This window comes from Netta rufina (genome assembly GCF_964035555.1).
Source record: "Netta rufina genome assembly, chromosome: 5".
Classification (NCBI taxonomy): Eukaryota; Metazoa; Chordata; class Aves; order Anseriformes; family Anatidae; genus Netta; species Netta rufina.
In genome coordinates, this window is record NC_140128.1 from 49,501,030 (window position 1) to 49,518,233 (window position 17,204).

Sequence of the window (17,204 nt, forward strand, 5' to 3'; positions counted from 1 at the left end):
AAAGGAAATGATAAGGTTTTCAAAGTTCTTGACATTTACCAGTCTTGTATAGGATTAGATTGCTTAAATGCCTAACATTCATTTGGACATGTTTATTTTATATGTCTTCAGGTAAGCGTTGCTTCTGACCCTGGGCGCAGAGTTCAGAACAACATGCTGAGTCCTTTCCCAAGTCCTTTCCAGAGCCCATTTCGGAGTCCAATACGTAGTCCTTTTCACAGTCCCTTCAAGAACTTTGGACACCCCAGTGGAAAGACAATTGACTTAGACTGTGAGGATGATGAAATGAATCTTAATTGCTTCATTCTGATGTTTGATCTCATCCTGAAGCAGGTACTTGCAGAAGAAAAACATCCATGCTGAGGGACAGTGAAGTTCTGCAGTCACTTTTGTCTCTCCTTTGGTCCTGTATTGAGTCCCTTTATGCTGAGGGAGTGGCATGAAGTACAAGGCATTGAAACCTTTCTGCAGCTTTCATGTGGCTTTACCCATACATGAGTTGTGGGTTCATGGTCAGTGAAGAGAAGGTAGATACCTCCACATCATGTTAGGTGGCTCATATCAATGAAATGAACTTCTCCTTGGAGATACAGTTATTGCTACAGACTAGAAGCAGGGGCTTGTTGATGGCCTAAGATTAGATGCAGAATTTTTGGATAGGTAAAGTTATACATTGTGAATCTAAGCCCAAGTGTTTTGGATAACTGTCTCCAGGTAATGTTAATTTGCTTATGCTTGAAATTGTCTAATTACCTTCAAAATCTTACTCCAGCTGTTCAAGCTTTGTCCTGAACACCAGTGGCAATTTAAAATTGTGAGTTGCAGTTTATCTCAGTTCTCATCCCAGTAATGCAATTCACTGGAACAAATGTAGGAATAGGCAGGACTGCACTCTGTTTTTTTAAATAAATAATAAGTCCTTATTCTTTTCACTCCCTTTCAGATGGAACTCCAGGATGATGGTGTCACTTTGGGCTTAGAGAACAGCATTTCAAAAGATATAATATCCATCATAAACAATGTGTTCCAGGCACCTTGGGGTGGTTCTCACAGCTGTCAGAAAGATGAAAAAGCAGTTGAATGTGGTCTGTGTCAGTCCAGCATTCTGTGTTACCAGCTGGGTTTTGAGCTGCTGGAACAGCTTGCTCCAAAAGAAGAAATCAGACTTGTGGTAAGTACAGCAAGAAAAAGAACCTCTGTTACTGGCACATAACTCCTCTACTTCATCGTGCTCATTGCACTGTGATGGCATGGAAGAGCTTGGAGGTTAAAGCAAAAATGCCATTGAATTTAAAATCTCCTGGGTTTGAATTGATTTAAAGAACACAGGGAAGATGGTAATATTCATCCCGTATGAACCCTTCTCCCTGTCACCATTGTCTGCTTTGGAAGTACACTCCTATGATACCATCTTAAATAAAATGTGAAATGTTAATACATAGTGCTTTTCATCTTTTAAAACCTAAGAATGGGTATCTTCAAATGATTAATGACTTTGAGAGAATCAGATGTCAAGTGGGCAACTTAAAAAATCTTAGTTGATGGTTGACTGTTGAAAATGCTGAGAAAGGAGGACAGGTTAAGTGAAACCAGTGTGATTGGATGCCCCTCAGCTCCAATATGCATATACAATAGCTGTTAAGTGCTATCATGTAAATCCATGTTTGAAACACAGTCTTATTGTCAATCCATTTGCTGATGCAGAATTTTAGATATGCAGGTGATTTGAATGCATGAGTGTACATGGAAACTGGACAGTGTGTCATTTGGGCTCAGCTTATCCACACTAAATATTAAACAAGAGGATATGGCTTAATGTATACAGAAAACATCAGTAAATGAATTTAACTTACTATGTTCTTAAAGGAGCCCACAGATAACCTTGAGGATAGTCTTCTGTATACTAGACCTGAGTTTATTATAGGAACTGAAGGAGAAGAAGATGACAAATCAGCACCAAAACATGGAGAAAACCCAGGAAATCACACAGAGACCACAGAAAATGCTGGTAGGTTCAGGGTGAGAAGACAGAGTATTTAAGTGAGGCTTTAAATGAAACATTTCACTTGTATAGAATACAAGGTTTTGAAGCATTTTTTCAGGTCCAACAATGCATAGTCACTTTTTTTTTTTCTCATGCATTTAATTCAACTTATCAATAGGAGGGCTGTATAATGTTGGCTGCAAGTGTGACTGAGTCTCAAAAAGTGTTAGAAGAAATCGTGGCTTTGTGGACATATAAAGTAGCAAAACATTAGATGCCAAATTCTGTGCAGTTGTAACTCAACTGACATCAGTGTTACTGATAGCAAGAATTAATTTACCTCTGATTACTTTCACATTCTCTAGTTTCACTTTGAATTAACAAATGAAGGGAATTTGTCACCAATTTATGTAACTTACTTTTTTAACAGCAATAAAGAATGACACAGAAAGAAAATTTTGTTATCAGCAACTTCCAGTTACCTTGAAGCTCATATACACAATACTGCAGGTAAAATTAATGACGTTTGTTTAGTTTGAATTTTCAGTTAAGCAGTTTCACTGTGTTGAGAGTAGTGCATCTTGCTTACACAGGAAATGTCAAGATTTGAAGAACCAGACATTCTTTTTAACATGCTGAATTGTCTGAAGATTCTTTGTCTTCATGGGGAATGCCTGTACATAGCAAGAAAGGACCATCCACAATTTCTTGCCTATATTCAAGATCACATGCTGATTGCAAGGTAGGTTTTTATCACAAGTTTTGTTTTCATACTTTTTTGATTCCCCAACTATACATTCATTTGTGACATTAAAGAATTTGCAGGTTTAGTAGGGAAAACTAACAGAAGGTCATAGAGAAGCGTGGATATCATAGTGATTTGTGAATGTATGTCACTCATGATGTCAAGGTGGTTGACATGGCTCGTGTGCTGAACTTGGTCATGTTGAAAATGCTGATTTATAGCACAGATTATGTTTCATGGCTGTTGTGCCTTGAATTAAGCAAAATCTTGTTAAATCTAAAATGTTTCAATGTTAGCAATATTTGAACCTGGATTTTCAAGAAAAACTGTTGCTTTTGAAGATTTCCAAGTGGCTCTATTCACCTAACAGCAACTCTGCAGTATTCTCATTAAGGCTCAGGATGGCTTATAGAGATTTTCACAAAAAGTGCATTCCCTCTAACAATACAGTGTGGGCTTTTAGAAGAAAGTATGTCAAGGGAGTGCTTTTATAAGCGTACTTGCTGTGTTTGGTCTTTCCAGCTTATGGGGAGTTGTGAAGTCTGAATTCTCTCAGCTTTCTTCTCTGGCAGTCCCACTACTTCTTCATGCACTTTCACTTCCCCATGGAGCCGACATTTTCTGGACAATCATAAACAGCAATTTTAACAGCAAAGATTGGAAGATGAGGTTTGAAGCAGGTAAGCCTGAGAAACATATGCTATTTAGTGCTTGTTGCTTCACTGAAGAGCTATAGCTTTCTCTGCTGTAATTGGTGAAACTTGTAACGGGTGATTACATCTTTTTGCTGGTTTGGGGAGTTTGGGAGGTAGTTGGATGCAAAACTATTGCACAAAAATGCAATAGAATAGAGGAGACTATAATGCATTCTGGATAATCAGAGCAAGACCAAACTCATAATAACACCTCCCAGCTGTTCTTTGTTGCTACTTTCTAAGATGTGCATATTTCTAGGAGAGATATTTTTATATATTTTTTATATAAAATTTATATATATATATTTTAGAGATATTTTTAAATAATCTACGATTATTAAGACATGAAGGGCATAAAGAAGCCATTGTCTGAATTAATATTTATATTTTCTTTCTCTGGGGGCTGCTACAGTGGAGAAAGTGGCTGTGTTGTGCAGATTTTTGGATATCCACTCCGTGACAAAAAACCACCTACTGAAGTACTCTTTGGCTCATGCATTCTGCTGTTTCCTGACTGCTGTGGAAGATGTCAACCCAGCAGTAGCTACAAGAGCTGGACTACTACTTGACACCATAAAGCGGCCAGCTTTACAGGTAGGTTCATTATACAGGGGAAAAATGCATTGAAACAGGAATTTGAGTTTTGACCCAACATTTGAAATGGCTCACGTGGACAGTGGCATAGTCACTGCTAATACCTCTTTAGACAAGCCTTACAGGTCTTGGTATTTGACATATACACAAAATAGACATGGGAAAGATACTGCCTGAGCCCCAACTTTGATGACTACGAAGGATTACTATGACATTTGAGCTGTTATCATAGAAAGCTGTAAATGTTTTTATAATTTTAAAATGTACTGACATTTTTCATTTTAAAACTAAACGGTTTTACAATTCTCATTACATCCTGTTGAGCTGATAGTGAGAAAATACATTCAAGCAAAACCAAACATGGCCTTAATATTTGCAAGACTTACTTAGACATATAATTTTAAGCATGTGAGAGGCCTTGCCAATGAAAATTATCATGATTAAAACAAAGTGCATATAAAAATGGATCAAAGCCTACATAAACAAATAAGATTTTGAGGGAAAAAAAATAAAAAATCTCATAGTATAAAATTCAATTCTAGTTCTCTAGAGGACGTAATGAAAATGTATTTTGAAAAGTTTAGTGCTGCTGCCTATGAAATGCTGTTAATACTTGTTAATTTTATTCCATATAGAATCTTTTTGAAATAGTTTCCAGAGAACTTGAATTCTTTTGAACTAAGAAAAATAAATGTATAGTTCACTGAGGAACAGAGACTGGTCCCAGCATCCTGCAGTTACATATTTAATGTCTGGATTTACTTTTCAAACATAAGTCTTTACAGTATGCCTAAAATTCTAGTGCAGATAAAATACAGAAGCATTTTATGACTCAAATTCCTTCTGATACATTTCACCATGTAATCTTTTCTCTGTTTGGGATTGGCAATTCATTATTTTTCTAATCAAGGGCTTGATACGGTTGCATAAAGGTAAGCCTTTTCTCACACAGGGATACATGAAAAGAATACTTCGATACTGCAAATCAAATGTGTAGTAGAACAGAACTTTTGCTCATACTTTTATATTCCTCAAAACCTTGGAAACTTCCCATTATAAACATCATATTTGTTTATCTCCTTACTTACCTTTTCCTTTGATATCAGTAGCATTAGTCCTGAATTAAAGGAGAGGGAAAAGAAGCTAAATCTTTATCCTTTAAAAATTGTGGGGTGAAGTTAGAACTTTGACCCTCCTTTGCTTTAAAAAAATGTTTATAGTCTTCACATCTCAGTACTGTGTTGTTGTTTTTTTTCTCTATAGGGTCTTTGCCTCTGCCTTGATTTCCAGTTTGACACAGTTGTCAAGGACAGGCCCACAATTCTTAGTAAGCTTTTGCTACTTCATTTTCTAAAAGCGGATATTCCAGCTTTGAGCTGGGAGTTCTTTGTGAATCGCTTTGAGACCTTGTCTCTGGAAGCACAGCTTCATCTGGACTGCAACAAAGAATTCCCTTTCCCAACAAGTAAGCAGAGTCCAAATCAATCTGATCACCTTTTATCAGCTTCTGGAATTTCAGCTGCGTTCAAGGGTCTGAGAGAGATGTAGGCCTCACTTGTATAAATTGTCTGAAACTAAGTAATCTTGCAGGACAGAAGAGAGTACCTCAAAGTGAGCACATTTTGAATGCCTGAATGCAGATTAGATCATATTCCATTGCACCTTTGGGCATCATATTTTACTCTCAATAGGATTTGGTTGCCAACCTTGGTTGAAACATGGTATGGTTCTGTAATCACTCAACTGCAACCTGCATTAACCCACTTGTTCTTCTGTAGATGCTTTTATGCTATCAGCATTGCTATTCTCAAAGGTCATGTCTGATCCTGTTCTGTAATGATATGTACAAAGATAGCCCTAGGAGCTGCATGGTCCTTGAAACACAACCAAATACATGGGGCACAGCACAAGAGGTGCACAGATTCTTAGAGCCAGTGCTCAGTTAGCTATTCCTGTAGTGACTAAAGCAAAAGTTTATCCTGTTTGAACTTGGTTTCTTGATGAGATACCATGTCTCTCTCCATTCACTGCTGGAGGAAGGGGGCTAAAAATAATTTGTGCATGATTGTTTAATATGCTGCGTAATGGAAAACTTCCTTACCCAAGTGATGGACCATGAGGCAGACCTATTTCCATCTGATTTGCTTGGAGGAGGTGGGAAACAGCTGTTTGGACAGCATACGCTCCCTCAGCAGCCTTGTGCCTTCTTCTATGCTTTCATGGAGACCTAAAAAAGCCTAGGGACTCCTGCTGCATCCACATAAGAAGTGGAGCTGCAAACATATTTTCTTCTTCATATGTGAGTACCTTGGCACAAAGCAGGGATCTACTGCTGTGGCCTGAGAAGGGAATCTCAGCAGTGGTTTCTAGCTCCTCTAGCTGCAGAAGTAAGGTCAAAAGATACTTTTCAAGATTACTTTGAACCTTTCTCTTTGCCTTTTCAAAGGCATAAGTGGTGCAAGAGATGGGGTCACTGACTTTAGTCACTCAGTTATTAAAACTCAGTTTGAAGGCACTCTAGACATAGGTATAGAAAAGTGTTAGTGACTCCATTAAGGCATGCAGAGATACTCCTCGTAACACAACTGTAAACACATAATCACCCTCACAGCATTTTGGGGGCACTGATCCAGGATGATAGGTGTAGGTAGGACGTGAGGTCAGTTTGAGGTAAAACTGGAGGCCACATTTGGATTTGAGTTATCAGCACTAAATGTGATGTGTACTCAAAATAGAGGGCACCTCAAATTCCCATAGCCTGAAATTCAATTTGGTTCAGGAGTCTGTTTTTGTCCAATTTCACAGAAGGAAGGGACATCATTATTTTTTAAACACAGTTAATCTCTTTGGGGTTTTATGGATTTCAGAATGAGAAGATGCAAATGAGTTCCTTGCAGATGGACCCCTTGAGCCCATATGAAGCTTTCTTGACCTGAGTGGGACCTGGGGCCCAGTTGCATTTGGCACTTGGAAGCATTAGGGCCTCACCATGCTGTGGAATGAATCCTAACTTGGTCAATTGCATTTGCAAAGCTATCACTGCTGTCCGGACAAATGTCGCCAACCTCAGTGATGCAGCAATGTGGAAGATCAAGAGGGCTCGTTTCGCACGTAACCGTCAGAAGAGTGTACGTTCCCTGAGGGACAGTGTGAAGGGACCAGTGGAGTCAAAGAGAGCGCTCTCCCTCCCAGAAACCTTAACCACCAAAATTCGTTGAGTATCTATTTATATTTTTGTGACAAGCCTTATCTTCTCTCTTAGGTTTGTATCCTATTGCTAGGTACACAATGGAATTGTAAATACTTACCTAAACAGGATAGCAAATCTAGGTTTTTGACTGATTTGGGCAGTATTCAGATAATAAGTTAGTGTGTTTGACAAGGAACATAGACAAAACGTTACATTTGTCCTGTGTTTGTTTAAAATGCTGGGACAAAATGCTCCAAAAGTAGTTTGTGGATAAATCTTAATTTTTATTTGTGGCTAATAGACAGTAATTTTGTCTAAAATAGATAAAATGTTTATAGAAAAATTCCTTGGTTACACTGATGAATAATTGCAATTAACAAATTAGTATGCAGTATGTGCTTACACATCTTAAAAAGAATTGTTAAGTTCTCAAATGTTCTGTTTGGAATCTTCAGAATTCCTTTGTCAGGAAAACAAGGAAACAGTGTCCATGCAACACATTCTTCCTGCCAGCTTGCATAGGAGGGCCTAGGTGCTCAAAAATCATAGGCCTTTATGAAACAACGTACAGATATTATTTGGAGTAAAACTAAAGCTTACACACAGTCTCATTTAGAGAATTTCTCAAGCATGGAGTTATCTTATATTCGTATTGGACCTCTTGCATTGCTCCTACCCCTATATGGGAACTGATAAAATGTTCAAACCTAGGCACTAGTGGGCTGTTAGGTTAAAAGGTTTATATATTTTCTCCAAACCAGGCAACACCATATTTTGGAACTCTTACATAATCCTTTTTGACCCACTTCTGGTCCTGCACAGGTGCTCCTGTGGGATGACTCTTCCACCAGCAAAACCAAATGATGGAGAAAACTAGAGTTACACAACAGGGTGCACAAAATCTATATAGTACAGAAGTGACATTTCAAATGGTTACACTCACTGCCTGACAACAGTGCATGAGTAAATGAACATAAATATGCTAGTGCTGAATGTATGCTGAAGTTTAAGTCATGAGTGCTGCTTATTTAAACAGAGCTGTTCTTGTTTTTTTTTTTTGTTTTGTTTTGTTTTGTTTGTTTGTTTGTTATTTTTCTTTTAAGCTGTGAGCTTGACCAGACATGAGCAGTCTGCTCCAGCACTTGGCGGAACACCAGAGCAAACACCAGGTGGGTGTGAAGAGGAGGGGAGTGCTTTAAAGGGAAAAGCAAATGAAGACACTAGTGCTTGCTTTCTAGCTGACTCATGAGATAAACTTATGCAAGATGAAAGCTATTTTCAAGATCTACACCCTTTTGGAAACAAGCACAGCATGGTTCCAAAAAGTGTAAATTGCAGTTTTGTTCTAGATTTGTATTGAAATTTGTCCCCAGTTGTATGTACTACTTCAGGGCTGGCGGATGTTGTTCAGAAGCAGCCAGCTTTTGCTGTCAGTGCCTCACCCTCAAAAGGCTATCCTTCTCTACCTGCCCACTGTTCATTATTTCTTTCTGAAATCTTAATGTTGTTTTTTTGAAGGTTTGGCTTACGTTTGTTAACACTTTGCAATGACAGTACTGAGCGTATCTCATCCTTCTAAGGACCTAACCAACTACGAAACATAGTCTGTACATCTGTGGTAGAAAATAATTTATTTTATGCATACCACTTAAATGAACTAGTCCTCATGCTCATCTGTTTTTTCTAGATCTAAAACTAATCCTTGCACAATCCAAATGCAAGATCAAAATTTAAGCTAATCTTACTTGTACGGTCAGTCCTACAAACTTCAGCTTAAACAATTATTGCAAAAGTAAGGGCTATTTCCAATACATGAAAAGACTTACCCATTAAATGAAAACAAATAGATCATTTTGTAATTCTGCTTCATACCAGCTTGCTTTATCACAATAATTCATTGTAAGATAGATTTTTAACCACAGATTAGAAAATACATCTGAATACATTTTAGCACCAATGTTAATTAATAGTAATAGTGTTTACAGAACAAACTAAAATTAATGATGTAATAAAAACTTAATTTTAAAATGTGCTTGCTTTTGATGCTGTCAAAATAGTATTATCTATTCTTGGTTACCCTAGCCAATTTAAAAAAAAATTCACATATAATGCATATATAATAGAACTATCATACAATTACATATATATATTTTATTTATGTAGGCATTTAATTTAAATTACTCTTTTAAAATAGAACAAGTTGGAATAGTATTCCTCATTGTGCTCTAGCCATGCACATATTCAGAATGATTTAACAAAAAAATCTGATACAATGAAGTGTGAAATAGCTGCTGCTTTTCATGATTTCAGTTGCTATTGTAGGAACTGTTAAGCACTAACGATCTTTAATAATAGAAAAGGCCTTAAACCTAGGGTGAGATGGAAGAGGGTAACTCCAAAGGCAGGTCTGAAAAATAACAGGTAATACTGCATTTAAAAAATACTGGAATTTGAAAATGAAAATTCATGTCCAATTAGCAACTGTTATGTGCAGTGAATCTGTTCTACTCGGGCAGAGAGTGGCAGCACGTCAGCTTCATTGTGCCTTTTAAGTAGCTTCTAGTCTTTCACCTGACAACAATGCAAAGTACTACTGTTTGATTATTTCCATTCAGTGTTTATAAATGAAGTCTCAAGATTCTTCTCTGGGAACAAGCCACCTAAATTTTCACATATTACATAGCGTCTCAAACATAAACCATTATAATGCCTACGTTTTGGCTCAAGTTATCTGATAGAAGTATGGACTCAATGTTAAAATGGGAAATCTTCATTTTTTTAATCATTATTGGGTAGAATTTTCCCTATTTCCTACCTTTGCCATTTGCTGCATTCTCAACTGATGAAGTCTAATGTCTGCTGTTTGCTAAGGAAAACTGAAAACTATGCCAGATGAGAATTTGATGACCATGAAATTTGATTCTCTTTTAATGCACATGAAAGTAAAGGAATGGTAATATTCAGTTTGTCAGAGGGGCACTGGAATGGGAAGATAAGCAGTTCTGGTGAATATGGGAAAGCTGAAAAATTTAATTCAGTATACTTAGTATATATTACTGTGATGTTGAGACTGAAGCAATAGAGGAACAGTGCCCTCAGAAATGCATGCCCGTCTCTCCTGTGACATCACCTAGGTGTATTTGGGCAGAAATGGAGCAACTGGCTCTGGAAGAACTTTGTGATGTATTGTGTATCCTTCTTGCAGTCTTTTCCAGTGTCTGATACCATTGTCTCTTGTACTGATAGGACAACCCTCCCCAGAGAATGATAATACAATAAAAGACCTACTGCCAGAGGATGCTGGGATTGATCACCAGACTGTTCATCAGCTGATTACTGTGCTAATGAAGTTCATGGCAAAGGATGAGAGCAGCGCTGAGTCGGATATCAGCAGTGCTAAAGCTTTTAACACAGTCAAGCGCCATCTGTATGTCTTGCTTGGTTATGACCAGCAGGAAGGATGCTTCATGATTGCACCACAAAAAATGCGTGTTTCAACCTGCTTTAATGCCTTTATTGCTGGGATAGCACAAGTAGGTGAAGGCTCTTACTATCTCTTGCAGCTATTTCTCTTTGCCTGTTGTTGAAATGGTGGTAACACGGCTGATTTTGTACCAAAATAAAGGCTGAGTGCAGTAATCCTGCTTAAACCTTCTTAATGCATCTTGAGTTGGTGAAATGAATTTGGGAGCAAGGACTTTCTTATTTACTCTTAGAAGGCTCTCTGTAGTCTAACCAAGTGTTTCATGTAGAGTTTTGCTCTGTAGTTAAAAAGTAAAGGGTTGAATTATTTATAGCTCCCTATTGGTACACTAAACTTCCTGCACTGGTGGCATTGTAATAAGGGTTGTGTGTATGTGTGTGATTATTATCACTGTATGAAAAGTTGGAGACTGCTCCAAACCTCTTTGCTCTCTTTACCTAGCCTACAAATGCCTTGCTTTCCTCACATGTCATTCCGTCACAGAATCACACAGAATCACAGAATTTTCTAGGTTGGAAGAGACCTCAAGGTCCTTTCATTCAGGAAGACATGGAACCTTACAAGAATGGTCTGTAAGCTTTTTGACGTTCCTTGTTTTGCAGGAGACTCATTCTCCTCCTTCCTTAGAGTGCACCAGAGCTTTCTCTTCTCATCTTTTTTTTTTTTTTCTTAGGGAGTGGAAATGATGAACTGCCTGTACAGCTGTGTTAAATTAGCACTTTCTTGCCTTGTGCCTTCTTGTCTCCATCTTCAGAGTAAGGAGGACTGTAATTTCTTACCTCACAATGCTCTTCTAAGACTTAATTCTTACTGATAGAGCAGTTTGTAATGCTAGGCTGGAAAAAATTTCACACTTGCAGAATATTCTTTTTATTTGTGATGAAGCGTAATCATCACTTCCACACTTCCTCCTTATCACAGTGTACTCTGATCCACTCATCTTGAGGCATCATTACTATATATTGGTAATGAATAATCTTTCACTTGTAGTTTTAAGCTAAAGAGTGTAAAAGGAATTCCAGGCCTATTATACTGTTTTCAGAGGTGCCAGTTTAGATCACAGGACATTATCTTCCACATTTTTCTGTGTGTTTTCCAAGTTTGGGTACCCAAACTTCAGTGACCATATTTGACCTGATTATAAGAAGTACTACGTAACACAGTCATCAGTCTTTTCCTTTTTTCTTCCTTTGCCTTTAAAATGTCTCAGGATAGCCAAATTCACCATCACTGTTTGAAAAGCTTCATAGTTGAATCTTGCCTTCCTTGAAGTGAAATAGAGCGTGTATGAGGACTTAAGTAGGCCATGATTTGTCTCCATGTCTAAGGCATAAAAACTTTAACTTGTATTTTCAGGGGATTTTTTTTTTTTTTCTGAGCTGTAGGACTGCTTTCTGATGAAAATCTTCGCTGCAAGAGAAATACTATTTGAAGATGCATTTACAGAATGAAAACTCAGTATAATAACTCTTAGAGGTACATTTCAGTTACAGCCCTCTCTCCTAGTTATAGAATTACAGACACCTCCCACCAGGCCAGGTTGCCCAAAGCCCCATCCAGCCTGGCCTTGAACACCTCCAGGGATGGGGCAACCACAGCTTCCCTGGTCAGCTTGTGCCGGTGCCTCACTGCTCTCTGAGTGAAGAATTTCCTCCTTGTATGTAATTTAAACCTCCCCTCTTTTAGTTTAAAATGTTACTCCTTGTCTGTGGGCTCCCTTTAGGTATTGGAAAGTTGCTGTAAGGGTAATAAAATAAATATTATTGATTGTATAAATATATATAATATTATTATATAATATATAATATTATTATATATTTGCTTTCCACAATTAGCTCCACAAAGGGTAGGACTGGACTAACTTGCTGGTTAAAGAGTTTTGATTCAAAACTAGGTTGTAATGGCCAATTCAAGGAAAAAAAATCAAATTTTTGTTTGTGTCATAAAATCTGAATATTTTGAGTCCTTGAAAGCACACAATTTCTAGCAGTTGAAGTGGAAAAATGTTGGTGTTTGAAGGCAGTTCGGCGTTGTCCCGCATGGTGGCAATGTTGTACAGTCGTGTCTGGTGGGGAAGTACAGCACTTACGGGGACCTACAATGATTTGCCAGGCTCTGCCTCCCAGGCTGAGGTCTGCTCAGCATTTGTAACATCATTTATTCCACATCTTCCTGTGACATCTTAAAAAAAATATGTCTGCTCAGCTTAGGACCATCTGTGTTACATTACGTACTGTGTTAAGGCAGGGTTCTGTCTTCCTTGTATGGATGATCTTTTCCTAACCACGCTATAAAACTGTATCTCAGCCTGAGAGGACCATATTTGGTGATTATACATCATCTGTTCAACAGGCTAACCCTACAAGGATAGATAGAGATGTAGAATTCATCTGTTTAGGTCCATGCATGTAGCAGGAAAATTTGAGGCAACTTACAGGGACAAAACTCTAATCAGCTTGTTCAGTAGGGAACTTGAGAGGTAAGCTTTGTGTTTGTAAATTAGGTCCCTTGTTCTAATAAAAGCACAACTAAAAAAAATAAATAAATACAGACTTGAAGGAAATGGTTGATGTGGAAGAAACTGATGTTTGTGTCTGTTTAGGTATACAGGGCTCCTGATAAAGCACCAACTCCACTTAAACTGCAGGAAGGTGATAGATCTTAGGGGATGTGCTGGAGTTTGCTTTGTTGTACCTTCCTAGACATCAGCCATTCTGGGTCAGCGCCAGAGAGAAGGGATCCTTGATATGATCCAGTTCAGCTGCTGATTCTAGGACATACGGCTTTAAAGAAAAATAATTAATGTTGAAAGACTGTTAGGAAAATAATCAAAACTAATAATTCTCTTTCAATAGAAGACACAAGACTGTGTTAGGGCAGTGAGAATATACGCCTATACTGTAGCTAGTCATCAGGATTCAAACCTGTAGGATAGGCACCAAATAGCATGATGCTCATCAGTGTTCATGAAGGAGGCAAGGCTTATGGCTAGTAGTAATAACAGTAACCTGTCTTCAGCAACACTCCCACTTAAAAACAACGAACATTTTATTTATAGCAAGATATTTTTCATCAGCTTTATTCTTGGATCATCCTTAAAGAGTTGCATGTTTAGACTTTCTGCAGAACATTACAGCTACAATGGAATTCTTGGCTCATTACCTGATTCCAGAACATGTGGCTTAAGAAAAAAAACAGATAGCATTGCAAGACTGATGAGAAAATAATGAAAATTGTCAGTGCAGCATTAATTGAAAAAACAAACTGCCACCACCAGATAACCCACAATTGCATCTTGTCTGTTAAACATGGGATATATGTCTAGCATGGTTTTGTCTGTTAAAGTGTGATCAACTTGCGCCACAATATAAAGCTATCCCAGCGTAATATATGTATGTATATATGTGCATTATGTATGTATGTATATGCATATGTATATACATTAAAAGTTAGACTATGCAAGATGAAAGGCTTTCTGAATGCATCTTGTTTTGTTTCATTTTACCTAACTAGCTAAAAATAGAGCCTGACAAACTGGCAGAATTTTTTAATTGCTGGTAAGACTTTCTTAAAAACATTTATTTCTTTTCACTTAACTAATATCTAAACTACATTACTTATTTTGCTTTATCAAAAGCTATTACCAGTGGAGTTGATTTTAGTGAGCTAACTCCTGTGATGATGTTCTTTTCAGGTGATGGACTATAACATCAACCTGGGAAAACATCTTCTTCCTTTGGTGGTGCAGGTACTGAAATACTGCACTTGTCCTCAGCTAAGGCATTACTTTCAGCAGCCTCCTCGCTGCTCGCTGTGGTCCCTCAAACCTCACATTCGGCAGATGTGGTTAAAAGCTTTACTTGTTATTCTCTATAAGGTAAGTGGTCTTAAAAAGGTGGCATCTGCCTTAAAATCCACCTTCAGAGTGAAATTTAATTATAGGGAACAATATCTGTACTGCAAATGCTATAAAGAATACATCTGATTTGCATTAAATGTTTAAGTGTTTAATTTCAGTGACTGAAATAGTTAGGCTTTCATCTGTGCTACAGACCTGTTACTCCTGCTGTCTGTATTGTCTTTCCCATTGTTACCTGAAAAAAAACAAACAAACAAAAAACAACGGATATGCAAAGAGTAAAATTCTGTATGAAGATCTAAATGCTAATTAGAAAGGTCATGAATAGTATTTAGGGTAACCTACCCTGTTTTTTAAAACAAATTTTAACTTTTAAATGAGGGGTCAGCTTAATAGCTTGTAATCTTTAAGTGATGCTTTTTTTTTTTTTTTTTTTTTTTTTTTTTTTTTTTAGGATCTGTTGTTAAAATATAGTGTGTTTACACACTGAAATGGAGCTGTGAATACTTCTGATATTTCTTGCAGGTTTACAGGGCATAGAAGGAAGTAGAGATGCTAGAAATGAATGTTAAGATGCAGGTTGAAATACAGTGTTGGGAGAAAAGTTTTGATAAGACCTTTTGCATTATTATAAATGGTTGATTTTATCATATAAAAGTCAAGGAAATTATATATTGAATCTTATTAATAGAAAATCTTTTCAAGTGTCTGCACAAAGCTGAAAACAGTCCTGCTTCTCAACATGTATTTAGAAATGTGCGATCAAAGGAAGGGAAGGGATATCTAGCTGACAATATTCTTGTCATTTTTCTATTTTACTGCTTAAATGCTTATCCATGGAGAAAAGTTGGGTTTTAAGCTGAAGTTTTTCCTCTTTCACTGAACAGTACCCCTACAGAGACTGTGAAATCAGCAAGATTGTACTTCACCTAATCCACATCACAGTCAATACCCTCAATGCTCAGTATCACAGCTGCAAACCCCATGCAACTGCTGGTCCTTTGTATAGTGACAACAGTAACATAAGCCGATACAGTGAAAAGGAAAAAGGTACTTTTAAACACTCTCATTTATATTACAGTCATTGATTTAATTCATTAAGTCTCACAGATGTTGTAGAAATGGGTATATGTTGTTTGAAATTTAGGACACAGTAGTCAGAATTAAGGCCAAGGTATAATTTTTGTGTCCAGCTATAGCCATCTATAATAAAAGAAATACGCTTACTGTTTCTTTGTAGGCTAAGCATAGCACAGCAGTGTAACTTTTATCTTGAAGGGAGCGTAGTTTAGGCTGAGTAGTTGAGTCACCATGCCTGGGTAGTGCTTAGCCTTTAAGTGAAAATTTTTACTGGTCATGCTCACATAAAAGCGTTGCAACCAGCCTGTCACTGCAGTCTGACTATTTGGATATGGTAAGTGCAATTCATCTGACCAAATACAGACATGCAAGTGCTAGCTGTCCAATTAGCAGAAAAACAGGCACTTCTGGAGTGCATTTCATCTCATCCCACAGCAGATGTTCAAAATACTGTGTTCTGGATGATAGCTGCTTTATAATAATAACATGGCTTAGTACTAAATAGTAAGAAGTTTAAAAGTTAAAGTGATGAACTCAGTCTATAGCTTTGTTGCTTTTTTTTTTCCTCCTTAATAAATGGAGCTGAAGTTGAGTAGCTCCAATGCAGACATGTATGATGCTTGTGTCTAAAGGCAGAAAAGTGGTTCAACCCTTGGAGTCTGCATCTGGTTGTTAACTGTACTTTTCTTGCTTGTTATAGCAGAGATACTGTGATGGTGTGAGCTGGTGTAAGGTTAGAACTTGAAGTTACATGGGGTCACTGAGAGTAGTTCCCTACAACTGTGAAGTTTGTTATGTGATAAGTATTTCTGATCAAAGTTTGATGGGTTCTTTTGATGCTAATCTCTAGCTGCCTTTTATTCACTGACTATTTTCAACCTCCTTTTCAAGCAGTCTTCCTGAGTGTTCAGCAAACTCTTCTTCCAGAGGAAGAAGAATATAAGGAATACTCTGTCTTTATATACATATCCTTTTCCTCTTTTGCTGTTTGTACCTCATTGAAAAATATCCAAGAGAAGAAGGACATGAAATTTTGTTTACCTGAACACCCTATTACTCAGCTCTAGCAAATTAAAGCAACTTCAAAATAGATGTAAATGAAGTATTGCATATTCTTACTAACTTGGCCGTTTTGTATTGCTAGAGGAAGGCCAAGAGGGCCTTCCCTGTGGAACTTAATGCCTGTGGAACTTACGGAACTTATGGCCTGTGGACTTAATGGTGATTTTGCCTTATTTTAGAGCTGTAGAACTGAATTAGGATGACTTAAGAATGCTGAGGGTAGTAGTAACATTTATAAAACATAGTCAGTTTCTGGGTTGATTTTGAGATATTTCTAGGACAAAGTGAGGTGCCTAAATACCAATTTTCCTGTTCAAAGTAAGTGCCAAGTTACATTGAAAAAACCCAGTGTTCCAGTCCTGTGTCTGACACTGATTCCTTGGGTGGCCTTGTGTGTCACTTCATCATTGTTTCCGAGTGTTTAAAGAAAGGAGAATAATGTTTACTTGCTTTCCAAAGCTGTTGTGAAGAGCATTGGATTGCCCAGAGGTTAAAGACCATAAATGGGCTG

General features: G+C 37.5%; 1 protein-coding gene across 3 annotated transcripts in view; it reads left to right on the forward strand.

Moving 5' to 3' along the window:
* Window positions 1-17,204, forward strand: part of UNC79 (unc-79 homolog, NALCN channel complex subunit) — a gene marked incomplete at both ends in the record, with an annotated part of 101,505 nt that overhangs the window by 32,866 nt on the left and 51,435 nt on the right. For 2 of the 3 annotated variants that reach the window (XM_084288571.1, XM_084288572.1), the window contains 12 exons: window positions 112-333; window positions 944-1,171; window positions 1,867-2,008; window positions 2,415-2,494; window positions 2,578-2,726; window positions 3,252-3,409; window positions 3,837-4,018; window positions 5,282-5,483; window positions 7,052-7,231; window positions 10,455-10,741; window positions 14,387-14,569; window positions 15,439-15,601. In XM_084288571.1, the coding sequence (XP_084144697.1) occupies window positions 112-333; window positions 944-1,171; window positions 1,867-2,008; window positions 2,415-2,494; window positions 2,578-2,726; window positions 3,252-3,409; window positions 3,837-4,018; window positions 5,282-5,483; window positions 7,052-7,231; window positions 10,455-10,741; window positions 14,387-14,569; window positions 15,439-15,601 (2,176 nt within the window). Of the gene's footprint in view, window positions 1-111; window positions 334-943; window positions 1,172-1,866; window positions 2,009-2,414; window positions 2,495-2,577; window positions 2,727-3,251; window positions 3,410-3,836; window positions 4,019-5,281; window positions 5,484-7,051; window positions 7,232-8,311; window positions 8,378-10,454; window positions 10,742-14,386; window positions 14,570-15,438; window positions 15,602-17,204 lie in introns of all 3 variants that reach the window. The other variant, XM_084288570.1, reaches the window with a different exon arrangement.